Below are 17,925 nucleotides of genomic sequence, written 5' to 3' on the forward strand. Positions count from 1 at the left end.
AAGGCTTCATCTCTCTGGGCACAGTGGCGCAGGCTATTCCTGTATTCCCAGCACGTTGGGAGGCTGAGACATGAGGATTGTTTGAACCCAAGAGTTTGAGACCAGCGTGGGCAACGTAGTGAGACTCCCATCACTACAAAAAAAAAAAAAGAAAAAAAAAAAGTTAAAAATTAGCCAGGTAGCATGCACCTATAGTCCCAGCTACTCAAGAGGCTGAGGTGGGAGGATCGCTTCATCCCAGAAGAAGGTTGAGGATGCAGTGAGCTGTGATTGCGCCACTGCACTCCAGCCTGGCCAACAGAGCAAGATCCTGTCTCAAAAAAAAATCATATTAAAAAAGAAAGAACATGCTAAATGTGTTGTGTTATGTGAATTTCACCTCAACAGCAACAACAAAAAATAGGCCAGGCATGGTAGCATGAGGTTATTATCCCAGCTATTTGGGGGGCTGAGGTGGGAGGATCACTTGAGGCCAGGAGTTCAAGACCAGCCTGGGTAACAACTTGAGACCCCCATCTCTACAAAGAAAAAACAAAAAAAAATTAATCAACCAGGTGTGGTGGCATGCAGCTGTAGTCCCAGCTACTCAAGAGGCTGAGGTAAGAGGATTTCTTGAGCCCAGGAGTTGGAGGTTACAGTGAGCCATGATGGTGCCACTGCCCTCCAACCTGGATGACAGACCTCATCTATAAAAAATAATATTCATATTATTTAAAATATTATTTGTATTACTATGTAATAAAATATATATTTTTATTTTATGAAATCTATATTATTTTTACAGACCTCATTTATATATAATAATAATAATAAGGGCCGGGCATGGTGGCTTATGCCTGTAATTCCAGCAGTTTGGGAGGCTGAGGCGGGCAGATCATTTGAGGTGAGGAGTTCCAAATCAGCCTGACCAACGAGGTAAAGCGCCGTCTCTACCAAAAATACAAAAAAATCAGCCACGTATGGTGATGCATACCTGTAGTCTCAGCTACTTAGGAGGCTGAGGCAGAAGAATCACTTGAATCCGGGAGGCAGAGTTTGCAGTGAGCCAAGATCATGCCACTGCACTGCAGCCTGGGAGACAGAGCGAAACGCCTTCTCAATAAATAAATAAATAAATAAATAAATAAATAAATTATAATAAGAGTAATAATAAACCTGGCCATCTTCCAGAAGCCCCCCCTTGTAACCTCTTCCCAGCCACTGTGCCTCTAAAAGAAACTGACATCCTGACTTGTTACACATGGTTTTCCCTGCTTTAGAACTTTATATAAATGGAATCACAAAGTGTATACCTGTCATTGTTTGGGGGCTTTTAAAATTTATCTTTTTTTAGAGGTGGGGTCTCTCTAGGGCAGGGTGAGGAAAAAGGAAAAAAAGAAGATAGATACAAGGTCTCCCTATGTCACCCAGACTGGAGCGCCCTGTCTATTCACAGGCATGGTCATCGCTCACTGCAGCCTCGAACTCCTGGCCTCAAGCGATCCTCCTCCCTCAGCCTCCTGAATAGCTGTGATTACTGGCATTTTGTGGCTTTGGTTTGGTTTAGGCTCAACATGTTTGTGATTGATTCACCCAAGTTCGAGTTCAATCATCATTAGTTTGTTCTCACAGCTGTATGATATTCTGCTGTGTGAAGAGATCATAATTTATTTCTTCTACCTCTAATGGACACTTCTGCTGTTTCTAATGTGGGGCTATTATGCATTGCGGGGAGGGGGTCATGTCTATTGGATGTCTACCAGCAGTGGAATTGCTGAGTCAGAGAAGATCCAGCCAATAGTGTTAGTAGATCTGCCAAACCATTTTCCAGCATAAGCCAATCGGTCTATACTCCGGCCAGCTGTGGATGAGAGTTCTAGGTGCTCCATATTCTCACCAGCATTTGTTCAGCCTGTACTCATTTTGCAGAGAAGGAAACGGAGGCTCAGAGAGAGGGGCAAGTGCTGCCTCCCTGTTGGGGAGGGAGTCTGGCTCCTTCTTGCTAGAAGCCTGGTAGGCCACCTCCTCTCTTCCTCCCCCGAACCTCCAGCATCCTGTCCCCACTGTGCCCTCCCAGCCTGGCTGTGGGGTGGGGTGGGACAGACAGGGTCACGTGGAGTTGGGTTCCGAGGGAGGAAGCCAGGCAGGAGGCAGGGTGCAGACTGCCGCTGATTCTGGGGCTGGTCAGGAAACCAAGGTAAGGGAGGGAGGGCAAGCGGAGCCCCAGGGTGATTCCTGGAGGCAGAGCTGAGAGTGGGGAGGGGGCGGAGATGAGGGCAGTGTGTGGGCAGACACTGGGCACAACTGTCATTCTCTTGTCCCCCAGGAGACCCCCCCCACCATGGACCCACCGTCGCCGAGCCGGACCTCCCAAACCCAGCCCACAGCCCCGTCTTCGCTGACTTCCTACCGCTGGCACACAGGGGGCGGTGGGCAGAAGGGGGCTGGAGGGTTCCGCTGGGGCCGCTTTGCTGGCTGGGGCAGAGCCCTGAGCCACCAGGAGCCCATAGTCAGCAGCCAGCCAGCCCCTCGCTCCATATTCCGTCGGGTCCTCTCTGCGCCTCCCAAGGAATCACGGACCAGTCGCCTTCGACTCTCCAAGGGCCTCTGGGGGAGGCATAAGAACCCACCGCCTGAGCCAGAGCCAGAGCAGGAGGCCCCAGGTACATGGTTCCCCCACCCGGAGCTGGGGCTGGGCTGAGAAGCCGGATGCTTGGGTTTTGTCTGCCTCCGGAGCATCAACCCTGCAGACACAGGAAGTTGTGGGGAGTGCAAAAGCCCAGCAGGAAGTGGCTGGGGCCCAGCTACCCTGTTCCCTCTTTCCCCCTAAAGAGGGTAGGAGGAGTTGCCAGGGTACTGTGGGCAGAGGGTCCCTCTGAGGAAGGAACCGTGAATGTAGACCCAGGATTGTATTGTCCAGAGGCTAAATGGCTCTTGGCCCCAGTGGGTCTCTCCTTCAGTGACCCAGGTCCATCCCTTCCTACCTGGATATCCATCCCCACCCTGCCTCCCACTCTCCTCCCTTCCAGCTTCCGTGTCTTTGGTTCTTGACCCTTTAAGCCTCAGCCTCTCCATCAGTTCAATGAGAATAATGATCTCTCCTTTGGAGAGTATATCATTTCATTTGCTCATATCCATTCATTTACTCAAGCAGAGGGTTGTGGAGCTTGTATTGTGTGTGCCAGGCCCTGATTTAGGCACTGAGAACACACCAGTGAAAGATACAGATGACACTCCCTGCCCCGTGGAGCTCACAGTGTAGTGGAATTGACAGTAAATATGTCAGCAAGAAAATGACAGATGGGCCAGGCACCGTGGCTCATGCCTGTAATCCCAGCACGTTGGGAGGCCAAGGTGGGTGGATCACCTGAGGTCAGGAGTTTGAGACCAGCCTGGCCAACATGGCAAAACACCATCTCTACTAAAAATACAAAAAAAAGTATCCGGGCATGGTGGCGAGTGCCTGTAATCCCTGCTACTCAGGAGGCTGAGGCAGGAGAATGGCTTGAACCCGGGAGGCAGAGTTTGCAGTGTGTCAAGATTTCACCACTGCACTCCAGCTTGGGTAACAGAGGGAGACTCCATCTCAAAGGATAAAAAAAAAAGAAAAAGAAAATGACAGATTGTGCTAAGTGTCACACAGGGGGACCTAGGAGGGTAATGGATATCACAAGAACTAGGGCTCAGGAATGTAACACTAGTCCAGGACCCAGCATATTTTAAGTGATCCTTTAATAAGTGGCATTAACATTTGTTGTTCCTGGTGGTTAAAACAAAGGAACAGACACACAATCTGGGAGGGTTAATTCAGCCCTTCTATGTCCTGGAAGCTCATTTAATTCTCACTGCTTATATTGCCATTTTGGTTTTTTTGTTGTTGTTTTTTGTTTGTTTGTTTGTTTGAGACAGAGTCTTGCTTCCTCGCCGAGGCTGGAGTGCAGTGGCACGATCTCAGCTCACTGCGACCTCCACCTCCCCTGTTCAAGTGATTCTCCTGCCTCAGCCTCCCTAGTAGCTAGAATTACAGGTGCCCATCACCACACCTGGCTAATTTTTTTAAAAACATTTTTTAGTAGATTACTTGGTATATTCTCAAAAAATAAAAAAAGAAAAAAAAATTTTTGGTAGAGATGGGGTTTCACCATGTTGGCTAGGCTGGTCTCCAACTCCTGACCTCAGGTGATCCGCCTGCCTTGGCCTCCCAAAGTGCTGTGATGACAGGCCTGAACGACCGCCCCTGGCCTGTTGTTTTTTTGAGATGCAGTTTTGCTCTTTCACCCAGGCTGGAGTGGAGTGGTGCAGTCTCGGCTCACTGCAACCTCCACCCCCTGGGTTCAAGCAATTCTCCTGCCTCAGCCTCCTGAGTAGCTGGGATTATAGGCGCCTGCCTCGGCCTCTCAAAGTGCTGGGATTACAGGCGTGAGCCACCACACCTGCCTGTTGTTTTTCACAGATAGGGTCTTGCTCTGTCTCCCAGACTGGAGTGCAGTTGCATGATCATAGCACACTGCTGCCTTGAATTCTGGGGCTCAAGCGATCCTCCCACCTCAGCCTCCCAGGTAACTGAAACTACAGGCACACACCACAGTGTCAGGCTATTTTTAAAGACAGGGTCTCACCGGGCACAGTGGATCATGCCTGTAATCACAGCACTTTGGGAGGATCACCAGGTCAGGAGTTCGAGACCAGCCTGACAAACATGGTGAAACCCAGTTTCTACTAAAAATACAAAAATTAGTCGGACATGGTGGTGTGTGCCTCTAATCCCAGCTACTCAGGAGACTGAGGCAGGAGAATCACTTGAACCTGGGAGGTGGAGGTTGCAGTGAGTCGAGATCGAGCCACTGTACTCCAGCCTGGGAGACAGAGCAAGAAGACTCCATCTCAAAAAAAAAAAAAAAAAAAAAAAAAACCAAGGGGGCCAGGAGCAGTGGCTCATGCCTGTAATCCCAGTACGTTGGGAGACCGAGGAGGGCAGATCACCTGAGGTCAGGAGTTTGAGACCAGCCTGACCAACATAGAGAAACCCCATCTTTGCTAAAAAATAAAAAATTAGCCGGGCATGGTGGCGCACGCCTGTAATCCCAGCTATTCAGGAGGCTGATGCAGGAGAATCGCTTGAACTTGGTAGGCAGAGGTTGCAGTGAGCTGAGATCCTGCCACTGCACTCAGCCTGGAAGACGGGGCAAGACTCCGTCTCAAAAAAAAAAAAAAAAAAAGACAGGATCTCATCATGTTGCCCAGGCTTGTCTCAAACTCCTGGTCTCAAGCAATCCACCCATCTCAGCCTCCCAAATGTTGGGATTACAGGCATAAGCCACCATACCCAGCCCCGTCCTGTTTTTAATCTCTCAGACCCACTTATTATCTTGGTGAAAAGAAGAATGCTTGTGACTGAAGCCCAGCCCAACCATTCACAAACTGTGTGGCCCTGGGCAAGTCACTCAACTTCTCTGAGCCTGTTCTCATAGCCCTTTGAATGGCTTTTGGAGGATTCAATGCAAGAAGGTGTGTGGTATACAGGGTACTGGGCACAGAGTAAGTGGGCCGTGTCTGCTCCCCATGGTTAGTGGGGACAAGGCCCACACAGAGGTGAAGGCTTGCCCAAGGTCATACAGTCTGATATGGCTGCCGGGCAAGGGAACCTAGGAGGGAACCCACCATGAGCCTTGGGGAATGGAAAGGGTGGTCTGAGGGAGAGAAAAGGTCCCTTAAGTCCCCCAGTGTCTCCTCTTCTTACCAGAGCCAGAGCCGGAGCCAGAGCCAGAGCCCCCAGCCCCACAGATCCCCGAGGCCCCCACACCCGACATGCCTGTCTGGGACATTGAGGGCTTCACCCTGCTTGATGGGAAGCTGGTGCTGCTTGGAGGCGAGGAGGAGGTGAGAGGGGGCACCTGGGCAAAGGGAGGGAAGAAACAAAAGGGAGGAGGGCAGAACAGAGGCAGGGGCTGAAGGGAGGATGATGGGAAGGTGTCTGCCTCTCCCTCTGTCTGCCTGCCTCCCCTCTCTGACTACCCACTCCTGCGGGAGAACAGGGTCCTCGAAGGCCCCGGGTGGGAAGCGCCAGCTCTGAGGGCAGCATCCACGTGCTCATGGGGAACTTCAGGGATCCAGGTAAGCTTGAGGGGCGGAAAGTCTGGAGCATTTGGGAGGCTTTAAAAGTGGGGCAGAATCTAAGATGATTCCAACCCCACAACCTCCCACCGGTAACTACCCACAGATCGGATGCCTGGAAAGATAGAACCAGAGACTGCTGGTCCCAACCAGGTCCACAACGTTCGGGTAAGGCAGCCAGTGAAGCAGGGAGCTAGAGGGGAGAGCCAAGACTCTCAGATCCTCAGAACTGAAAGGCCACTCTTGCTGGGTGATCTGGGACAGGTTGCTGACTCTCTCTGGGCCTCAGATTCCCAATCTGTCAAATGGAGCTAATGAAAGAACATTCTCTAGGTTTGTTTATGGGAAGCCAATAGAGTGTGCAGGAGCCAGGCAGGGCAGTGCGCAGCTGTAGTCCCAGCTACTTGGGAGGCTGAGCAGAGAGGACTGCTTGAGGCCAGGAGTTCAAAACCAGCCTAAGCAACATGGAGAGACTCCATCTCTTTAATAAATAAATGAATAGTGAAGGAGAGTATAGGATTGATGCTTTATAAATGGGACCTTGGGCCAGGCACAGTGGCTCACACCTGTAACCCCAACATTTTGGGAGGCTGAAGCAGAAGGATTGCTTGAGACCAGGAGTTCGAGACCAGCCTGGGCAACATAGCAAGTCCCCAACTCTACATGGTAACACTCACCTGTAGTCCCAGCTGAGGCAAGAGGATCACTTGAGCCCAGAAAGTTGAGGCTGCAGTGAGCCATGATTGCACCACTGTACTCCAGCCTGGGTGACAGCGCGAGACCCTGTCTCAAACAAACAAATGAAAAAACCAAAAAAATGAGAGCTGTTCATCGCTCTTATTATTCCAGCTAATACAGCCTGAGCTTGGTCTTGGTCCTCCAAGACCAGTAGATCCTCTGGGATATCTTAGGAGGGAAGCAGCTGCAGAGGGAGCCCAGATTTCTGTCCAGGTGATATTCCCTTCCCCACAGGGGTTGCTCAAGAGGCTGAAAGAGAAGAAAAAGGCCAGGTCGGAGCCAGGAGCCAATGCTCCCCGAGATGGGTAAGGGTGTATGGGAGGCTGGAGGGGCTGAGGTTCAACACTGCCCCCAGCTCCTGCCTATCATTCCAACCTTCTCCAAATACCCCTTGTGGCCTCTGTGTTCTGCCCCACATCAGTTGATGCTGGGGATATTGAATGACCTAGCACTGAGCCAGGGTGGGGGCAGTCTGACACAATGACTCTAAAATGTTTTAGAGACTAATGACTTTAAAATGTAAATTGACTCTAAGTCAATAAACTGGTCCGGGAGAGTCAGGGAAGAGACCCTTGAGCTGAGAGCTGAAGGGTGGATGGAAGTTAACTTGGCCAAGAGAGGGTGGGAAAAGCATTCCAGGCAGAAGGAATAGCAAGTGCAAAGGCCAAGAGGCCAAAAGAAGCAACTAAAATAAGGCCAAAGGGGCTGGGTGAAGTGGCTTACACCTGTAATCCCAGCACTTTGGGAGGCCAAAGTGAGCGGACTGCTGAGTCCAGGAGCTCAAGACCAGCCTGGGCAACACAGTAAGACCCCCCTACCTTTTTTTTTTTTTTTGAAACGGAGTCTCACTCTGTCACCCAGGCTGGAGGGCAGTGGTGTGAGCTTGGCTCACTACAACCTCTGCCTCCCGGGTTCAGGCGATTCTTCTGCCTCAGCCTCCCAAGTAGCTGGGACTACAGACACATGCCACCATGTTGGGTTAATTTTTGTATTTTAGTAGAGACAGGGTTTCACCATATTGGCCAGGCTGCTCTCAAACTTCTGACCTCGTGATTCACCTACCTCAGCCTTCCAAAGTGCGAGGATTACAGGTGTGAGCCACCTCACCCGGCCGTGAGACCCCATTTCTACAAAAAAATACAAAACTTAGCCAGGTGTGGTGGCAGTCACCTGTATTCCCAGCTATTGGGGGGGCTCAGTGGGATGACTGCTTGAGCCCAGGAAGGAGATCGTGCCACTGCACTCTAGCCTGGGTAACAGAGCAAGACTCTGTCTCAAAAATAAATAGGGTTGGGTGTGGTGGCTCATGCCTGTAATCCCACACGTTGGGAGGCCAAAGCGGGTGGGTCGTTTGAGGTCAGAAGTTCAAGACCAGCCTGGCCAACATGGTGAAACCCCATCTCTACTAAAAATACAAAATTAGCTGAGCATGGTGGCACACGCCTGTAATCCCAGTTACTTGGGAGGCTGAGGCAGGAGAATTGCTTGAACCTGGGAGGTAGAGGTTGCAGTGAGCCGAGATCATGCCACTGCACTCTCACCTGAGTGACAGAGCAAGACTCCATCTAAACAAATAAATAAATAGGGCTAGGCATGGTGGCTCACACCTGTAATCCCACACTTCGGGAGGCTGAGGTGGGTGGATCACATGAGATCAGAAGTTCAAGACCAGCTTGGCCAACATGGTGAAACACCATCTCTACTAAAAACACAAAAATTAGCCAGGCGTGGTGGCAAGCACCTGTAATCCCAGCTACTTGGGAGGCTGAGGCAGGAAAATCGCTTGGACCTGGAAGGCGGAGGTTGCAGTGAACTGAGATGGAGCCACTGCACCCCAGCCTGGGCAACAGAACCAGACTGTCTCAACTAAATAAATAAATAAGAGAAAATAAAACAAGGCCAGGGTTGAGCTCAGAAATGATTAGCCAGGCACAGTGGTGCATGCCTGTAGTCCCACCTCCTCCTGAGGTGGGAGGATCGCTTGAGTTCAGGAGTTCTGGGCTGTAGTGCGCTATACCGATCGGCTGTCTGCACTAAGTTCGGCGTCAATATGGTGACCTCCCAGGAGTGGGGGACCACCAGGTTGCCTAAGGAGGGGTGAACTGGCCCAAGTTGGAAACGGAGCAGGTCAAAACACCCGTGCTGATCAGTAGTGGGATCGTGCCTGTGAATAGCCACTGAACTCCAGCCTGGGCAACATAGCGAGACCTCGTCTCTGAAAAAAAAGGAAAGAAAAGAAAGTGACAGATTAAGTGGAGGGAGATGAGGTGACAACATCTAGCCTCTGCTGGGTCATTTAGGTCACCAGGAGGAGTTGAGTTTATCCTAAAAGCAAGGAGGTGCCATGGGGAGGAGGCCCAGGGGAGAAATAGGATCCGATCTGGGTTGAAGTCCTTCCCGGCCTTCCTCTACCCTTCAGGCTATGGGGGATGGGGAAGAGGCAGATGACCACGTGCTCATCCGCCCCCTTCCCAGACCCCCCAGTGCTCTAGGCTCTAGGGAGTCGCTGGCCACACTCTCTGAACTGGACCTGGGCGCCGAGCAGGATGTTCGGGTCTGGCCACTGCACCCCAGCCTCGTGGGGGAGCCCCACTGCTTTCAGGTAAGTGCAGACAATCCACTTCTGTCTCACCTCCCACCCTTTGGCTTCACCCTTGGCCTCAATCACACCGTTGGATTCTCCATCCCAACAGGTAACGTGGACGGGCGGAAGCCGCTGCTTCTCTTGTCGCTCGGCCGCTGAGAGAGACCGGTGGATCGAGGACCTTCGTCGCCAATTCCAGCCCACCCAGGTCATTGCCCTTAGAAAAGTGGGACACGGAGACCCCGCCCACACGCCTGGCCCGCTCCTTCCACTGTACCCAAAACCAGCTCGCTCCATAACCCGCGCCCCCAACACACCTGCCCCGCCTGCTTCGTTGCAACGGCTCCAAGACTCCCCTTCCATCTATTACCAGCCCCGGGAATATCAGACCCGCCCCTTCTGTCCACTCCCGGCCCCATGCGCACCCAAAACCCTGCCTACCAGGCAATCGCGAAGTCTTCACTCCAGGACTACTCTTTTATACCCTGGAGCCCCGAACTTCCCCGGAAAGCCCAGAAAAGCTAGAAGACTTCCGCGTAGCCACCGCGGGACTCCCGTGGCTCTACCTCTTTCCCTAAAGGCCCAGCGATCTCCCCTAGAGACCCGGCGCACCAGTTTTGATGCTCCGCACTTAACTTGCGGTGCGCTCTTTGGGGTGCCAACGAACCAAAACGCTTCCCCCACCCCACTCCCATCTGCAGGACAACGTGGAGCGGGAAGAGACGTGGCTGAGCGTGTGGGTGCACGAGGCGAAGGGGCTTCCCCGGACAGCGGCGGGGGCACCTGGCGTGCGCGCAGAGCTGTGGCTGGATGGCGCGCTGCTGGCACGCACGGCGCCTCGGGCCGGCCCCGGCCAGCTCTTCTGGGCCGAGCGCTTCCACTTCGAGGCGCTGCCACCGGCACGTCGCCTGTCGCTGAGGCTTCGTGGCTCGGGCCCGAGAAGCGCGGTGCTGGGCCGCGTGGCGCTGGCGCTGGAGGAGCTGGGCACCCCACGCGCGCCTGCAGCCGGCCTAGAGCGCTGGTTCCCACTGTTCGGGGCGCCAGCGGGCGCAGCGCTGCGGGCGCGGATCCGGGCGCGTCGCCTGCGCGTGCTGCCGTCCGAGCGCTACAAGGAGCTGGCGGAGTTCCTCACCTTCCACTACGCGCGCCTCTGCGGGGCCTTGGAGCCCGCGCTGCCAGCGCAGGCCAAGGAGGAGCTGGCGGCCTCCATGGTGCGCGTGCTGCGGGCCACCGGCCGGGCGCAGGTGCGGCACCAAGACAGCGCGAACCGGGGCGACTAGGGATAGACCGATAACGCGCTTCGGGCGGGAGTTGGGGTGTAGACCTGAGTTGTACCTGTAAGGGGCGAGACGCCTTGAAGGGCGAGGCCTGAGGGCAGCTGTGAGGGGCGTGGTTCGAGTATCACCCGTAAGGGGCGGGGCACCTAGAAGGGCGGAGCCCGAGTTTCAGCTGTGAGGGGCGGAGCCTAAGCATCACCCTTAAGGGGCAGGACACCTTGAAGGGCGGGGCCTAAGCTTCAACTGCGAGAGGCGGGACCTGAGCGTCCCGCGTGAGGGGCGGGGCCCAAGTTGAACCTCAGCGCTGTAAGGCTTAAATTTCTGCTGTGAGGGTTAGAGGTTCCGGCTTCAGTTATGAGCCCAGCAGTAAGAACTGGGCCTAAGCATCAGCTACGAGAGGCGAGGCCTGTGCCTCTGGTGTGAGGGAGGAGCCAAGGGTCCGAATTCCCTTGGACTCAATCTGCAACCGATGCAAGGTGACCCCTTGCCTTTCCCAGGCGCTGGTGACTGACCTGGGCACTGCGGAGCTGGCGCGCTGTGGAGGCCGTGAGGCGCTGCTGTTCCGGGAAAACACATTGGCCACCAAGGCTATCGATGAGTACATGAAGCTCGTGGCACAGGATTACCTCCAGGAGACCCTAGGTGAGCTGGGGGGAAGTCCGTGTCAGTGGCCTGCTGGGTGAGCTACGGGACCTGGGTGAAGTTCTAGGAGTCTCTGAACAACCTGCATTCTGGTAGTGAGTGGTGTTTTGGGGATGCTAGGATCCTGGAGTCAATTGGGACCTCCCCCACATGTTGGGTGCCTCCTTAGTAACCTGGAGATAAGGTTGGAGGATGGGTGTGGCTGCTTTTGGTGGTCATGCCCCCAGCCCCTATCTGGCTGTGCTGAGCTACAGGACAGGTTGTGCGGCGTCTGTGTGCTTCCACTGAGGACTGTGAAGTGGACCCCAGCAAGTGTCCAGCCCCGGAGCTGCCAGAGCACCAGGCCAGACTTCAGAACAGCTGCGAGGAGGTCTTCGAAACCATTATCCATTCCTACGAGTGAGAATCAGGGCCCCAACACATTAGTCCACCCCTGCTTACCATGCTAATCCTGACCTCCAATTTAGGGTTGCCAGATAAAATACAGGAGACACTCAGTTAAATTTGATGCAATAATTGGGACATGCTTATACTAAAAAATTATTCATTTGAGCCAGGCACGGTGGCTCACACCCATAATCCCAATACTTTGGGAGGCTAAGACAAGAGGATCGCTTGAGCCCAGGAGTTCAAGACCAGTCTGGGCAACATAGCAAGACTCCATCTCTACAAAAAGCTTTCTGTAAATGAGCTAGGCGTGGTGACATGCACCTGTAGTCTCAGCTACTGAGGAAGCCAAGGCTGGAGGATGGCTTGAGCCCAGGATTCAAGGCTGCAGTGAGCTATGATCATGCCACAGCACTCCAGCCTGGTTGACAGAGACCCTGTCCCAATTAAAAATAAATATATAAATAAAAACTACTCCATTATCTGAAATTCATGTTTAACTGGATATCCTGAATTTTCACTTGGCACATCTGGCAACCCTATCACCATGCTATGCCACCTGACCCCAAGTAACCTGAGACCCAATTTCTTGTCCTGTAACCACAGGTGATTCCATATTCCCAATTTCATGCCACTGTCTCCAGTTAACGTAGGACCTCAATCCTATGACCTCTGATTCAAGATGATACCCCAAGTCCATGATAAGTGACCCTCCACCTCAAGTCCCATGCAACTAATCACAAGAGACCTGGGATTCCTATCCCTTGACCTCTGACCCTAAGTTAATATGTATACCTAATCCCTGACTTCAGTCAAGTGACTTCTGACCCTAGGTGACCTCTGGAGCCCCAATTCTACTCCCTATCTTGTACTCTGGCTCCCGAATCCCATGTCCAATAATAAGTACATCCAAGCTCATAACCTTTGTCTTCATGTGACCCTGTACCCTTAACTCTAAGAATATTGTCCCCAGCGATTGTCATAGCTACACCATAAGCCATGACCTCATGCTGACTCATAACTTCAAGCATTGTTATCTCACATATTCCCAATCCTGGATCCCAGACCCCAGGTTCAGTGAGAAGGAGGCCTATAGAGGCTTCATGAATAGCTTCCTGGAGGATCATGGACGAGTCATGCAATGCTTCTGGGACTCCCGACCTTATGACCTTAACCCTTTATGCCCATAGCCTCCCCCCTGACCATTCATTGCCTCTTCTGCACCAGCTGGTTCCCTGCGGAGCTAGGCATTGTGTTCTCAAGCTGGCGAGAAGCATGCAAGACACGTGGCTCTGAGGCGCTGGGCCCCCGACTGGTGTGTGCCTCCCTTTTCCTGCGGCTCCTGTGCCCCGCCATTCTGGCACCCAGCCTCTTTGGTTTAGCACCAGAGCATCCAGCACCCGGCCCAGCCCGCACCCTCACACTGATTGCCAAGGTCATCCAGAACCTCGCCAACCATGCTCCGTAGGTGCTGGCGAACTAGGGCTTGGGGTGGGGGGTACCATGCTGGGAGTGTGGGGGTGGCAAGCACCTGGCCTGACCCACCCAGCCTGGCCCTGATTCAGGTTCGGCGAGAAAGAAGCCTACATGGGCTTCATGAATAGCTTCCTGGAGGAACATGGACCAGCCATGCAATGCTTCCTGGACCAGGTGGCCATGGTGAATGTGGATGCCGCACCCAGTGGTTACCAGGGCAGCAGCGACCTGGCCCTCCAGTTGGCCGTCCTGCATGCCCAGCTCTGTACAATCTTTGCTGAGCTTGACCAGGTGTGGCCTGAACCCAGAGCAGGGAGGCAAGAAGGCTTGGCAGACTCTGACCCCAGAGACTTTGCTCAGTCTGTCCTGTGTGCCTCACCAGACAACCCGAGACACCCTGGAACCGCTGCCCACTATCCTGCGAGCCATCGAGGAGGGCCGGCCTGTGCCCGTGTCAGTGCCAATGCGTCTCCCACCGCCCCCGGCCCAGGTCCATTCCAGGTAACCTCAAGTCTAGTCTGGGGTCTAAATGGGTAGGAACAGAAGCAGGGCTAAGACAGGGGTCAGAGGTGAAGATGGATCATTGTGAGCAGAGGTCAACCCCAGGGTCAGACTGGAATCACAGGTTACAGAAAGGGAGGGTCAGGTTAAAAGTCACATGGTATTTGAGGTCAGGGATGAGAGAAGAGGTTGGGGCCTCAGGGATGAGAACAGAGGTTAGGGCTCCAGGTGGGCCAGATCCAATTAGATCTGACCAAGTCAAGGGTCATAGAGAAGACAGGATTATAGTCAGAAGTCAAGGACAGAAGCCAGGCTCAGTGGCCCACGCCTGTAATCCCAGCACTTTGGGAGGCTGAGGCAGGAGGATCACTTGAGGCTAGGAACTCAAGACCAGCCTGGGCAACATAGAGAGACCCTATGTCTACCAAAAATAAATAAATAAATAAAATTAGCTGGGTGTAGTGGCATGCGCTGGTAGTCCTAGATATTTGGGAGGCTGAGGCTGGAGAATAGTTTGAGCTCCGGAGTTTGAGACTGCAGTGAGCTATGATCCAGCCACTACACTGCAGCCTGGGGGTGATGGAGTGAGACCTCGTCTCAAAGAAAAAAAAAGAACAATGTCACCTGGGGGTGAGGTCACTTCTGGTCAGGTCGGGATGGGGTATCTCAGGAGCCAGTAGAGGTTCTGAGATTCTCCATCCCATTCCTAGCCTCTCCGCAGGGGAGAAGCCCGGATTCCTGGCACCCCGGGACCTCCCCAAGCACACCCCTCTCATCTCCAAGAGTCAGTCTCTGCGCAGCGTTCGCCGCTCAGAGAGTTGGGCCCGGCCACGGCCCGAGGAAGAGCGGCCCCTGCGGCGGTCCCGGCCGGTGCAGCGCACGCAGAGTGTCCCGGCCGGGCGTCCTGCCCGCCGCCGCCAGTCTGCGCGATCCGGGCCGCGACCCAAAGGCTCCCTGGGCACGGGCCCAGCGTCCCGCGGCCGGCCTTGGACCCGGGCCTCCGCCTCGCTGCCTCGGAAGCCGTCGGTGCCCTGGCAGCGCCAACTGGACCAGCCGCAAGACCAAAACCGGGCACTCAGCGCGCACAGACCTGTGAACAAGGTAAGGTCAGGCCCAGGTCCGCGCCTGGGGAGTGGGGAGTGGCAAGGGGTAGATAGGGACGCGACTGGGGAAGACTGAAGGGCCAGGCAAGTCTGGATTCAAGTACCCAGCTCGCTGTGCTGTGTTACCCCCGGCCTAGCCCGACCCTCTCTGAGCTTCAGTTTCCCCAGCTGTACAGCAGGAGGGATGTTCCCCAACTGGGCAGGGCGGTGATGACGCTGAGCGCTTGGGCCTAGAAGGTCAGGGTCTCCGGGGAGACGCAGGGGCGGGACGACGGGTGAGATTACAGCTGCTCTCCCACCACAGTTGGCAGAGCTGCAGTGTGAGGTGGCCGCTCTGCGTGAAGAGCAGAAAGCGCTGTCCTGCCTCGTGGAGTCGCTGAGCACCCACATCCGGGCCCTGACGGAGCAGCAGGAGCAGCTGCGGGGCCAGGTTCAGGATCTGGACTCCAGGCTCCGCTCTGGGTGAGCCCAGCCCTCTCCATTAGCCCTGCCCCTAGGTGGGCCCGATCCAATTAGATCTGACCAGGCCCTGCCGAAATCACGCCGGGTACGACCACGCCCCCAAGCTGGCCCCTCCCCAATGTTTGTCCAGGCCCCGCCTCTTGGCAAGCCCCGCCCCCAGGTGGACCCACCCCCCGCAGGTCGGCCTGGGACCCTGGCAGATACTCTCATCCAGGCCCCACCCCTCCAGGAGCCCCTCCCAACCTGGCTGTGCCGGGCACAGAGATGTCTCAGCCTGGGCACTTCCTCAAGCCCAGTCACGACCCCACCCAGGACTGGACAAGCCCCGCCGCCAAGGGTTGATTGATAGGTCCTATCGATCCGATCCTTCTTCAAGCATATTTAGGCCCCGCTCTCCAGTCTGAACAAGCTCCGCCTCCACTCCAAGCTCCGCCCCCTGAATCCCTGGCTGTCCAACCAGAAGCTGGAAGGAACTTCCTTAACCTCTGACTTTCGCCCCCATCCCCTGACCCCCACAGGAGCTCAGAGTTTGATTCAGATCACAACCTTCCAAGCAATGAAGGGCACAGTCTGAAAAGCCTGGTGAGACTTCCGTCTGAGCCCTGGGGCAGGTTTAGGCGGTGGAGGAGTAAGGGTTGGTTTCTGAACTCCATCGCCTGGTTGGTTTCTGAACCCCATCTCCACTGCCTCCCCAGGAGCACCGCCTAACTGAGTTGGAGAGAACTCAGACCCAGCTGAGGGATGCTGTACAGAGTCTGCAGCTTTCTCCAAGGACGTGGGGGTCTCGGAGTCAACCCCAGCACCTCAAAACACCCTGCCTCAATGGAGACACCACCTGAGCTGTCCATCCCGCCCCACCCCACTGGTCTGGGAGCAGAAAGACAGCCATCTTGGGGCAGGTGTCTCACCTTGCCTTAGCCCTACTTGGCCTACAGTGGGGAGTGGAACTGCAGGTGCCAACCACCCTGGCAATATGAAGTTGCCCAGTAAAATCTTGATTTCAGTAACATTGGTGGTTTCTTTGCCCACTAAGAATTGCCAGTTCTTAGACATTTGCCCCCCAATCGCTATTTATCTCTCCCAAATTCTCCCCTGGTTAGAAGTCTCATGGAGAGGGCCATGTACTCCAGTTCTCACTAGCTGTGTGACCTTAGACTTCATTCTCTAAGAGCCCTTGTTTTCTTATCTGTGAAATGGACGTAAAGTTCCCTACACAGTGAGAGGACCTATAGTTAAAGGCGTTCAATAAAAGGTATTCACCATCGTTATAGGCAGCTGCTTCTGAATGAAGCAGGGACTCTACCCCTGGCAAACCCACAGATGAGAGCATCTTCCTAGGCCCTCATGTCAGGGAGGCCATGGGTCTGGGAGGCAGCTAAAGGAGAGGGATCAGGTATGAAGATGGTTAGATTCTGTGTATGAATGATTGGGTAATGAGTCATTCAAATCATGGGTGAATGGATGGGTGAGGGGTAGAGTGGATGGAGCAAACAGCAGATGGGTAGGTTAGCGTTTGCTGGATGTTTGACCTAGTAGGTGAGTCGTTGGGTAGATGGTTAACCAGGTCAACCTCAGCCCCTGAAAGCACAATGGAGACAACACACACTCAATGGGTGGGTATGTCTACCTAGAAAGGGCCTGGTTCATAGTAGGAAAAGTATTTTGAATGTTGTGATCATACGTACATATGTTGAAGTCTCCTGAGACTCTGAACTGGGCAGTGGAGAAACAATAATAAACTAGACAGGACCCCTGGCCTCATGGAACTTACATGCTAATGGAGAGCCCAAATAGGCAACTGGTGGATGGATATTTGGGTGACTGAGTGGAAAGATGTGTGTAGGGATGGTTGGGTACTTGCTTGGTTTTATGGATAAATGAGTATTTGCTTGGGTGGTGTATAAATGGGCGGGTAGACGGGAAGTGAATGGGTGGGTTGAGTGGGTGTTGGGGTGGATGAATAGGTGGTTGGAGGGGTGGGTGGATAGGTGATTAGTTGATTGGCTAGGTAGATGAGAGATTGATATATTAAACGAGTGGATGAGATGGCTGGGTGGTTGGATATCTGGATACATGGTGGATAAGAGAAGACCACGGGCCATGATGTGTGTCTGATGGGGTAGTCCTGGAAGCTGTGATCCTGGGGACTGGGTGGAGAAAGTGGCTTACCACTAAATACCTAGGGCAACTCTAGCGGCATGGAGGTGCTGAAGTCCAGTGTGGATGATGGGAAAGGAGGGAGTGAGCTTGTGGTTGGAAGGTAGCTGATGGAGGGCAGGGAACAAAAGGCTAAAAATTGGTTGGGTGGAGTCTTCAATGACCTATCAATGATCCATGGGGGAACTTTTCTGCCCCCTCCTCACTCTTTTAGTGCTTTTAGCGAGCCTACCATTGGAAGTACCAGTGGGGTGATGAGAAGCCATTGAGGGGTGGGACGACAAGGGTGTTGTCATGGTAACGGGGCCTCTCCCTGGACTCAGGCCGTGCGGGCCCTTTAAGGGTGACCCACTTGGCCACTCCCAACATGGCGGCGCGCCCGCTGGTCGCCCCCCCCTGGGGCGGCGCGGGGGGGCGTCCCGGACCTCCCCATCATGGCGGCGCGGCGGGGCTGTCGCGCTGAGGTCACGGCGGCGCGCCGGGGGGGCGGGGCAGCGGGGGGAGC

At 54.2% G+C, this 17,925-nt stretch overlaps 1 protein-coding gene across 1 annotated transcript; it reads left to right on the forward strand.

Annotated features, from left to right (window-relative positions):
- The first annotated feature begins 2,081 nt into the window (after positions 1 to 2,081).
- On the forward strand, positions 2,082 to 16,529 carry RASAL3 (RAS protein activator like 3). Its single transcript, XM_012457762.3, has 18 exons — positions 2,082 to 2,176; positions 2,306 to 2,642; positions 5,723 to 5,859; positions 6,015 to 6,093; positions 6,200 to 6,261; positions 7,066 to 7,136; positions 9,307 to 9,433; positions 9,525 to 9,623; positions 10,117 to 10,659; positions 11,190 to 11,334; positions 11,589 to 11,733; positions 12,949 to 13,185; positions 13,287 to 13,488; positions 13,580 to 13,698; positions 14,409 to 14,799; positions 15,106 to 15,263; positions 15,782 to 15,845; positions 15,959 to 16,529. Exons 2-18 carry the CDS (start codon positions 2,321 to 2,323, stop codon positions 16,100 to 16,102), a joined length of 3,045 nt encoding a protein of 1,014 aa, XP_012313185.2. The 5' UTR covers positions 2,082 to 2,176; positions 2,306 to 2,320; the 3' UTR covers positions 16,103 to 16,529.
- Positions 16,530 to 17,925: the final 1,396 nt, after the last annotated feature.

Source organism: Aotus nancymaae, unplaced genomic scaffold, assembly GCF_030222135.1.
Source record: "Aotus nancymaae isolate 86718 unplaced genomic scaffold, 86718_ANA_hifiasm-v0.15.2.pri h1tg000028l, whole genome shotgun sequence".
In the NCBI taxonomy this organism is placed as follows: domain Eukaryota; kingdom Metazoa; phylum Chordata; class Mammalia; order Primates; family Aotidae; genus Aotus; species Aotus nancymaae.